The sequence below is a fragment of the Prenolepis imparis genome, unplaced genomic scaffold (assembly GCF_030444845.1).
Source record: "Prenolepis imparis isolate NDT839.2.m4 unplaced genomic scaffold, iyPreImpa1.0 SCAF_199, whole genome shotgun sequence".
NCBI lineage: Eukaryota > Metazoa > Arthropoda > Insecta > Hymenoptera > Formicidae > Prenolepis > Prenolepis imparis.
In genome coordinates this window covers 54,917-66,712 of record NW_028141357.1, presented here as the reverse complement: position 1 = coordinate 66,712, position 11,796 = coordinate 54,917, and the positions used below count along the sequence as shown (strand labels likewise).

The 11,796-nt window shown below is 33.8% G+C and overlaps 1 protein-coding gene across 1 annotated transcript; it reads right to left on the bottom strand.

Moving 5' to 3' along the window:
- Positions 1-10,106: 10,106 nt before the first annotated feature.
- Positions 10,107-11,480, bottom strand: LOC145947977 (uncharacterized; the record flags this gene model as incomplete). The annotated part of the gene is made up of 2 exons (XM_083057743.1): positions 10,722-11,480; positions 10,107-10,277 (listed from the first exon to the last, which is right to left on the bottom strand). Coding segments are annotated over exons 1-2 (930 nt in total), but the record flags the coding sequence as incomplete, so codon positions are not given.
- Between the last annotated feature and the right edge of the window lie 316 nt (positions 11,481-11,796).

Sequence of the window (11,796 nt, the reverse complement as noted above, 5' to 3'; positions counted from 1 at the left end):
GACCCGTTCGAAGCCGTTTCAGACCCGTTTGAAGCTGTTTCTGACCCGTTCAAAGCCGTTTCTGAGCCGTTCGTAGCCGTTTTTGAGCCGTTCTTGACCCGTTCGTAGCCGTTCTTGAGCCGTTCAAAGCCGTTTCTGAGCCGTTCTTGACCCGTTCGTTGCCGTTCTTGAGCCGTTCGTAGTCGTTTCTGACCCGTTCAAAGCCATTTCTGAGCCGTTCGTAGTCGTTTCTGAGCCGTTCGTAGTCGTTTCTGAGTTAGCGTTACAGACTGCGATAAACGAGTGATAAACGTTAAAAATATTAAAGATACTTTTATTAATGATAATGATATAATGATATCTTTAGATGTTAGTTCATTATTCACAAATATTCCTAAAGAGTTGGTTTTATATGCCATTAAAAAACGTTGGACTGACATTGCTAAGAACACAAATTTCAATTTAGCTCAATTTTTACATGCAACAGAATTAATTTTAGATTCAACTAGTTTCAGCTTCAATGGTCAGTTTTATGAACAAATATTTGGCAGCCCGATGGGTTCTCTTTTATCACCTATCCTAGCAGATATTGTGATGGATGATTTGGAGACACAATGTTTATGTTAGTTAAGTGTCACTGTATCCATATATTATAGATATGTAGACGACGTTCTTGCTATATTGCCACGTACAAAAATAGATGAGATATTAATGACTTTTAATAATTACCTGAATTATTACTTGAATTTCACATATGAAATTGAAGTCAGTTCTTCCATTATACAACGATCATTCGTTCTGACAATAGACTCATTACTAATTGGTACAGGAAACCTATATTTTCAGGAAGATATATAAACTTTTTTTTTCTAACCACCCTTTAAAATATCAAATTAATACTATTTATAATCTGGTTGATCATGTCATTCTACTATCCAATGACATTTTCCATCATAAAAGCATTGAGATGGTGAATGATATCTTACTTAATAATTGTTTCCCTAAACCCATCATCAAACGACATATACAAAAAAAAGAATTAATGTATTAAAAAAATCGTAATCACAATAATGATTGTGATATGAATCGTGGACAATCTGACAGAACATCTTTTATTTCATTGCCATATGCTAAAGATGTGAGTTATGATCTATGTCGTGTTATGCGTGGCATTCAACGTCTATAAAATAACAAAAAAAAAAAAAAACTAAATACATTGATTAAACGTGGTAAAGATAGTTTACATAATGATCAGAGAACTAATGTTGTATATAAATTAGATTGCAAAAACTGTAATGCGTCATATATCGGCCAAACAAAAAGGCGCTTACGTACTCGAGTGAAAGAGCATTTTAACAATATAAAATTGCATGAAACCAATCATTCCGTTATAAGTAAACATAAGTTGGAATTCGGACATGAATTTGATTTGGACAAAACCTAATATATTACATAATGAGAAATATGTGAAAAAGAGAGAAATCGCGGAAATGTATATTAAAAAATTCAATAATACAATCAACCTACAAAGGACACAGATAGCTTAAATAAAATCTATGACAAAATAATAAAGGTCGTTTAGCTTGGTTTCCTATTTTTATATTTCACTCACTGACAAAGTTTCATACTGATACAATGTTTCTCTCTCTTTAAAATTCAACAAGATGTTAATGATTTGTTTTAACTCAAATTTGTGAAGTGTTTCAATAAGAACATGTGTACTCAAAATTTTATAGCAAATCCATTTATGTATATTACTGCTTTTTGAATTCAAACCGTTTTTTTTTAATTAATTATTATTTCAGTTTATATTTGAAAAGGACCACAACCATATGGTCGAAGCGTTGTAACTTCTATTAAATAAACAAATTTTGGCTAGTTTGGTCGATTAATTTACAACTACCCCTTTGATTATTGTACTAGCGATATAAAAACAACTTAAAAAATTTAAAATTTTTATTAATTATTTTATTATTTTAATAATATTTAAAATTAAAAAGAGATACTCACTAGACCCATAATTCCTCCCTGACAGGTTCGGGAGGATATGATTCCTCGCCGAACAATTTTCTGAGGCAGAAGACGTCATCTCACTAGTAATCCTGTGCCCATTCCACGATCCCCTCCGCGTCGTCCCATAGCTCGGCCAATTCCCGCCGATCGCACCACCGATAATTTCGTACTTGTTCTATATGCCGATGATTAAGGTATCCACCGATTTGGATGGATTCCTCGGTTATTTTCTGAAAATCGACAAATTTGGTAGATAATATTAATAAACAAATTTATTATATAATAATAAAAACTTACCGGCATTGTGAATATAAGGAACAGAGTCCTCAATAAATTTTCTAGCAGGTGGGTCTTCCAAGATATTATGTCTATTATTTCATGAAGTCCTAAGGATATTCTTGTTAAAAAAAAAAATTTGGGCCCAAAATGTCTCCCGATCCAAAAGGCATTTTGCACTGCACTTAATAACTTAGCTCGATGACACTTAGCGATACTTAGCTCAGCGACTGCTTTAAACTTTGTGATGAACATCGCAGAGACAGACCCTCTCTCCATAAGCTTCAGCCCCATCCCCTCAGATAAATCGTAGTAATAAATATCTGTTTATAAATTCGAGCGGTTGGACATCAGCGCTCACCGTAATGCTATACGCCATACGCTGTTTTGTTTATACCTGCGGAAAGGACCATGAGAACGCTTAAAAGAGAGAGAGAGAGAGCGTGAGGTGTTTACGAGAGATAGCGCGAGAGAGATGTCGCACAGTGGTGCCATATACGTGAATCACGGAAAAAATTATATAATTTATTAACTTTTAGAGATCGGGCTTTTTTGATGATTTTAATAGTTTTCAATTGCACACATATCAATATTGTTATATTAGAAGAAATAAAACATCAATATAGATCTGATAAAAATTAGTTATATAATATATTTTTATTTAATTAGTGATAACCAATCTAAACGCGTGTTCAAAACAAAAAAAAATATATTTTATAACAAAAGAGGTATTTTATAATATCTTTGAACTGAGCCTACTAGCCCCGGTCTCCTCTAGTCTTCTCGTTATGCATTTATATTCAAATAAAACAAATATAAACATTTTTCCATTTTTTATTATAAATATAAATAATCGCACTAAATCGCAATTGTAATTAATTGCATACGATAATATAGTATGATTTTAAATTTATATAAATTTCTGATTGAAGGGAAATGTAGATAAATGGTGAGATTTATTCAATGATCAAGATTAGTAAGGGGATTTACGATTTTATATTATTCTTTGGATAAAAAAAAAAAAATCCGATTTAAAAACGAAATAAATACGCTTTTATAAAGTTATTATGTCAAATTTGTGAATTCCGTACAATAATTTTCAATATAAGATCTTCAAAAAAAAAAAAAATGTAGGAATATATGGAATAAAAGCATAAAAATTTCATATTCGATGATACTTTAAAATTTTCTTCGGAACGACTCTAATGATGTCCACAGTTTTATAAGCGTTGGACCGCTAACAATGCGAGTTCATACGATTAACAACGCCAAACTCATAAGTCTCGAATCTTCAAATGTATGCATGATGATGATCGAATCGACGTTACACCGTATGTTCGATCTCGATCCATGCATTGATGTATCTTTTGATCGATTGGTTAAAATTACCGAGACAGTCGATGTTAAATTTACACAATTTTCAAATATCGCGTCCAATGTAACGAGAATCCTAAAGAAGTATCAAATGTAATACGCGCTAGCGACGCCTTCAATAAACATCAACTCATCGATTGTGAGCTGGCAGCTTTAATTTTTAGTCCATAATATGTAAGAAAAAATATATAAATAAAGAGTTTTTAAAGTCTAAATTATGATGTAATTTTTGCATGCATTTCCATTCTCCATCTTTCTCCCACCCGTAAGCAGCTCTCATACATAACTTGTTGCGGGGTCCTTGCGGGGTCTGACGTCATACGGGGAAGGGGAAACGCCAGGCTAGAGACTGAGAGGTAGCGTGAGAGAGAAGAAAGAGATAGCGCATGTGAAGGAGAGATATGTCGCGGCGAGGTACACGAAAGAGTGACAGATAGCGCGAGGCTAGGAACCGTGAGAGAGATAGCGCGAGAGAGAAGAAAGAGATAGCGCGAGGTGCATGCGAAGGAGATTTTTTTTTTTAAATATTTTTTTCCAATATTAATAATAATAATTCTTTTATAATAATATTCTTAATATAAATGGGAGGAAAGAGAGGAATTATTCTAAAGTAAAATATGTGTTTTTATGTTTAAAATAATTTTTTTTTTTTATTTATAAAATTGGTATGTGTAATATTTATAATTTTGTGTGTGTGTGTGTGTGTGTGTGTGCGTGTGTGTGTGTGTGCGTATGAATGTGTGTGTATGTGAATTTAAAATTTAAAATATAAGAATATATAAGAATATAATAATATAATATGAATATAATATAAAAATATAAAAAATATAATAATATAATATGAATATATAAGAAAAATACAAATAATAAGATAAATAGATAAACAATATAAATTTAAAAAACAAAATATAAAAATTTTTAATGCGTCGGCGGCAAGCGGTTGAGCAGCGGCTGCGAGGTGGTGGGGCGGTGGCAGCGAGGCGGTAGAGGACCATTATGGGACAGCAAGGGGTCCCTTCTGCATAACAGAAAATTTTTTTTTATTAATTTATAAATATTTTAATTTATTTAAATAAATACTTACAAGTATTACATACTGCCTCCATGACAGGTTAGGGAGAATATGGTTCCTCAATATCTCGGTCTGAAAAATTATAATGGTTCCTCAATATCTTGGTCCGAAAAATCATAATCCGATGATTCGCATGATGCCGATGGTGATGGCATATCCATTCGACCAATATATGGGTCCTCAGATCCTTTAAAGTAAACCACACAGCTTTTATAGCGACGTCGAAAGCATTTGATATTGTTGTGTGTTCTGAAGCATTTAGATAAACCGCCAGTTGTTCTTAAAATATCTTCATGAATTTCTATAAAATGGGCCAAATCTTTTGTTTGGGGTTTCTGTACACCGAGTTCACGATTTCGTAGAAACTGTACCACCGAAGACACCTTCGATTTTTTCTGACTCGCCATTTTCACAACACTTGTAGAATTCTCACTTTAAGTGTCCCAGCACAATCTCCAAAAGTTTATTTTGTGCAAATAGGACACATATCACATGGAAATATCTGACACAATGATTTTCTACAATAGCAACACCATCGACAATCCACTGCATTGTGTAATTTAATCACATGCTTTCGTACAGCATACATGTGTCCGAAATCTTGAATAGAGATCATACATGAAGTACATAAAGCCAGAGCACCACCCGTAGAATAATAAAAGTATATGGCGCAAACTTTTGTACGTCCGTTTAGCGCAAGAATTTGTGAATTAGATACTACCTTGTCGTGAATATCCGTAAGGTCCTCACTGCGATCACTAATATAATTACTGTCACTCAACAACAATGATCTTCGTCAGATTCGTCTACATTGTTATCCGACAACTCGTGATCTTCATCAGATGACTCGTCTAATATTCTCTCGAAATTATTATTTTCCATTTCTCTTTAACTCACTACACTGTGCCACTGACACTTCGCATAGGACACTTTAACTCGTCGAATGCTAAAGACTTTTTGACGCGGAGACCCACTCTCCATAAGCTTCAGCCCTATCCCTCTCAAAATTATCGCAAAGGAATATCATAGTAATAAAATCGAGCGCTATCTGTTTATAAAAATTCGAGCAGCCGAACGTTGGCGCCGATACGTCGCAATTTTTCCTTAAAAGATATTATGGAAGATGTTTCGCTCTCGTTTATGGGAGATTTTCTGCGAGGGTACAAAGCTGCCGAACGTCAACGCTTTTACATTTTCACCTATAAATAACGTTTCGACATGTTCGTCGCAGCCTCATCCCCCTCAAAATTTCCTAAATTTCCACAAAAGAATATCTTAATGATAAAATGTCCATAAAATGAGAAACATAGTTTTATGGCTTCTAGAGCGCTCCGGTTACAAGCAGCCGAACGTTGGCGCCGATACGTCGCAATTTTTCCTTAAAAAATATTAAGGAAGATGTTTCGCACTCGTTTATGGGAGATTTTCCGCGAGGGTACAAAGCTGCCGAACGTCAACGCTTTTACATTTTCACCTATAAATAACGTTTCGACATGTTCGTCGCAGCCTCATCCCCCTCAAAATTTCCTAAATTTCCACAAAAGAATATCTTAATGATAAAATGTCCATAAAATGAGAAACATAGTTTTATGGATTCTAGAACGCTCCGTTGACAAGTTCGAGCAGCCGGACATCGGCGCTTCCATAATAAAATTATATTAACGAGGGTACAAAATTGTCAATCATCGGCGCTTGTTCTATACCTTTTTGGGGAAAATGTCTAAGACCCCTCATAAAAAAGTCGTAAAGATACCATCTACAAATATTGCACTCAGAAAACTCCCCCTCCTTTGTCGAAACATCCCCCTCCACCCGCGTGACGTCAGCCCCCGCGCCACCGAGATACCCCCGCCCCGCGTGACGTCATACCCCTCGCCGCCGAGAACCCCCCGCGCCTCGCACCCCCCTCAGAGAACCTGGGTTAGAACCGGCATAGTATTACTACTAGCGCCCTTATCGAGAATTCGCGATAATTGTTGTCGGCGTCAATTACGCCGAGTTTTTGGCGGCTTCGCCGGTCCTCGGGCCTTGTAATATCCGGAGGGGTGTCCGAGATTACTTTTCGGTCCCTCCGAACTGCAGCTTGATAAGATCCGCCCTCGTGGATCCGGGGTGACTTCCTCGCCCCTGCGATGTACGTCATTGCCCTGTTTTGAGGATTGGCGTGATCCGCGCTGTAACGGTCGTATCCTTGAATCGGCCGACTTCCCAATTTTCGTAAATACGGTGGCTCCGGACGGTTTTTATGTCCCTCCAAGGTTGCCGACTATGTTTTTGATGCTCTCTACGTCGCCGTTGTTGTTTGACTCTGTCCTCTCAACCACGCTCCGTGTACGATAAAAGAATAAAAATAAACGCGAATTAATAATCTAATTTCGGTATCGCAAGCCGTCTCTCCGGAGAAAATCGGTGGCTCTCGTGCCCTCTCTCTCTCGCGTGGCGCGGCCGCTCGGCCCTTGCCCCGCGATTTCGGCTGGAGGGACGCGCGTCGTGACGGCAACGTCACAATATGTATATTAATATATAATACATATATAATACATATATTAAATATATATTATATATATTTATATATAATTATATGTATTAATAATCTTCTCTACGTAGCTATAATTATGGCTACCCAGAACTATGCTGTACTATTCTACGTAGCCAGCATAATTATGGTTACACAGAATTACAAACTTGTGTCACACCACAGTGTGTGTCACATGTATTGTTATGTTAATTAATGTTATAAAGTATTAAATAAAACGTATAAATATATCTTAAGAAGTTATCAATATTCAAGTAAGTTTTATTTTTTTATTTTGTATTTATGTTTATTTGCTTTTTTGTCATATTATTTTTTATAAATAATCATATATGTATATTTACATACATTTATATAAATTTAATTATATATTATATATATTTATATATAATTATGTATGTTAATAATCTTTTTTCTACATCTACAGAGCCATAATTATGCTTCCTTAATGTAGTTCTGCCTAGCCATAACTATGCTGCTTTAACGTAGTTCTGCGTAGCCATAATTATAGCTATGCAAAAAAGATTAACATATACAATAATTATTATATATAAATATATATACATATATAATAATATACATTTATCTTTATATAATTATATATGTATATAAAAACTGTTTTTGACGAATCATCATAACGATAGGATCGTTTTCTCTTTTTCTCTCTTTTAAATGTTTTGACAAAATTGAATTTATGTTATGTTTATTTAAATATGTTGTAACTATATTATGGAAAAGTTGACGTTATCGTTAATTTGGCTGCACCTCTACTAATGAATATTACACTTGATAAGGACCACATCCATATGGTCGAAACGTTGTGTGTTTTTTAAATAAATATAATTTTGGCTAGTTGTTTGGGTCGACTTTACTTCGTTCCTATTTTAAAATAATTTTATTTCATAAAATTCATATCTAGTAAATAATATAAAGTTATTATTACCAGTGACAGAATATAAAAGAACAATATTTTCAAAATAGTTATTGATTCTTAAATGTCTCTGACATGATCTATTTATTTATTACCAATCATCATCTTTATCGGTATTAATAAAAACATTTCACAAAAAAGGGATGTCCATCCTTATACATATATTTCCTATGTTTATTCAGTAATAATTTAAATAATATATGATAGAATATAAATAGATAAATAGAATATATAAATAAAATATAAATAATTATTAATTAACATATAATTAATAAAATAATTATTAATTAATTTTTTTAATAATTATTGATTAACATTTAATTAATACAGTGAGTTATAAACAATTATTCGTTTCTTTCCATAATTCTATCAGTAAAATAATGATGAGCTATTATGTTATGATATATTATAATAATCTGTTATGTAAAATGTAAAAGATCTAATATATAGAGCTTTTATACGCAAATATTTCTAATGTGTCATATGCGCCAATGTTCTTTTCACGTAGGCAATTGTATGGCAAATCTTCGTTAATTTTTGGCATTATATCCCATTCGTGTTCTAAATGACATTTTAACACTTCTTGTTCCTCAGATTTCAGTTGCTGTATAAAGGGAAGACCGCAGATCATATACGCTGTAAAATAAATAATAATTCTCATGAAAAACATATATACATACATAAAAAGTTAATTGATTTACTGATAATATAATTCACACCACCGTTAAATAGCTACATTAAAACGAATTTGATTTCTTAGATAAGATTTTAATATCTATATTTAATATACGTATGGTAAAAAATAAAAATACTTACGTGTAATCTTTTGATTTACACAAAAGTGTCACATCAAAAGTAAAACGACATTTCTTGATTTCAAATCCCACGTTTTTAAGCATTTGTTTTATATCTGACTTAGCATCAAGTGCGTCATGAAATTTCGACGTATATTTCTTCATGTATCATAAAAATACAAAAATAATAATTAAAAATATGTAACAGGAGACTTACAATTAGAAAATAATATCTAAAATATTAACAAATGTATATGTACCTTAAAGTATTTGCCATAAGATGGGTGCGACTGTAATACTTCATAAAGTTAAACGCATCATGTTTTATAATCATCATTGCATAGAAGTATCCTCCAGGTTTCAGCATATTATAAATGCGAAATTTTTGTCTATTAAATAAAAAAAAAAATATATATATATATACAGGGTGATTCAAAACAACCTGATGTCCTTGAAATGTCATATTCTTGAACGTATTCTGAGACGATTTTTCCTTTTGCAAAATTTTGTCCGAAGCTTAGTTTTTGAGTTATAATTGAAAAAAGTTAGCGAATTACGAGTCCGATACAACGGACAGGCAAGGACGGCGCAACGCGTCGCGAGACTAATATGGCCTCACACTTCCCTAGACAGTCAATATTATTGACACAAAATATTTGATATTGATTTTTTGAAGTTTATTGAATTATTATTGCAGTTTCTAAACAATATTTTATATATATATATATATATATATATATATATATATATACAGGGTATATATATACTAGCTGGCGTTTGTTCCTCGCGCGCTTCGCGCGCTCGGCACGCATTTATTAATTTTGTTTCGCATTTAATTTTTTTTTAATCATTAAAAACTTCTATAAAAACAACATTCCGAATTTTATTGCTCTCATCAAGAATAAGTATTGTTTGGTCTTTTGCCGAACCAATTCGTGAGAGTCCCACATATAATTGGTCGTGAGAAAAGACTTCGCTTCGGAGATCCACGCCAACCACTTTGAAGGTTTGCCCTTGGGACTTATTAATCGTCATGGCGAAACACATTAAAACAGGAAACTGCAACCTTTTAAACGCAAATGGCAAATTTGTAGGAACCATGGGTATCCTTGGGATTAATGCTATTTCACTAACTGCAGGTCCTGTCAGAATAATTGCCTCTATGATGTAAGGCATGAGACGCTTAACTTGCAGTCTCGTGCCGTTGCAAAGCCAAGGTGGTTTAAGATTCCGAATCAGCATTATCGGGGTACTAACTTTTAATCTCAGTTCGTGTGGAGATAATCCTTGATTACTGAACAATTTCTTAAAAATTTTTAAATTTCATAAAAAATGAATTCTTTCACCGATCATCGCCAAACTCAATACCAGCATCCTTAAATGACAGTATATTTATATAAAAAATTTATCCAGATATCTTAAAATTTACGGAAATTAGAGCAACCACAGATATTTTTCATAAAATTTAAAATTTAATAAAAATCTAATCCTTTCATTGATCTTTATCAAATTCAATACCAATCATCCTTAAATTTTTTTTTAATTATTAAAAACCTCTGTAAAAACAACATTGCGAGTTTTATTGCTCTCATCAGGAATGAGTATTGTTTGGTCCTTTGCCGAACCAATCCGTGAGAGTCCCACATATAATTGGCCGTGAGAAAAGACTTCGCTTCGAAGGTCTACGCCAATCACTTTGAAGATTTGCCCTTGTGACTTATTAATCGTCATTGCGAAACACATTCTTACAGGAAACTGCAGCCTTTTAAACGCAAATGGCAAATTTGTAGGAACCATGGGTATCCTTGGAATTAATGCTATTTCATCTGCTGCAGGTCCTGTCAAAATGATTGCCTCTATAATATAAGGCATGAGACGCTTAACTTGCAGTCTGGTGCCGTTGCAAAGCCGAGGAGGTTTAAGATTACGAATCAGCATTATCGGGATACCAACTTTTAATCTCAGTTCATGTGGAGGCAATCCTGAAGGATTGAGAGAGTTGAGAAACTCGATCGGGTAGTGGATGGCTTCATCTCCATTTACCATTGTGTCTATTGACTTGTATGTTTTATATTCGATGATGATTTTTTGTGAAACTGCTTCATTGATCTCCTCTACGGCTTTATTTTTTGGAGTTACGATGGCACGTTCGCAAAGCCAATTTGTTTCTTTTTGTAATAAATTCTCAATATCTGGATAAACATTATCAATAATCTGATCGATAGTTCGAACGCAAGTTCCTACAGTATTGGAAATATTAATGTAGCTATTCTGAGTTATAGAGGTAGAACCGTCTTTACCAATTTTAAGCAGATACTGTGCAAATTGTTCTAAATTTTTGTCTCGTAGATGAACTCGCATGTTAATAGTCAGTCTAAGTTTTTGGACGTGCTGCCAAATCTCAGATTTCTTCATATATACTTTCATAATATCCGCACGTGTACCTTTAGGCACCACTGGCAGAGTTTGCCTGAAATTACCGGTAAAGACAAATGTTACACCACCCATTACCTTTTCTGATGTCCTCAAGTCTTTAAGGGTTCGATTGACGGCATCTAGTACATATATGGGACTTGTGTGACATCGTACATTCGTCTCAAACTATCAAGGATGCCTGTTGGAAAAGTTTACTTGTAGCACTATTTTTTCTCACGGAGCATACAGAACTTTGATCTAAGGACACATTCAGTGGCAACTTAAAAGTAGAGTGGGCAGTTCTTCCGCCACTTAGAAGAGTCGCAGCTATGCCTGATGAGGTAACCGCGATAGCGATCCTTTTTTGACTTCTGCTTTTCGCTAAAATCAACGAAGTAACAAATGTTTT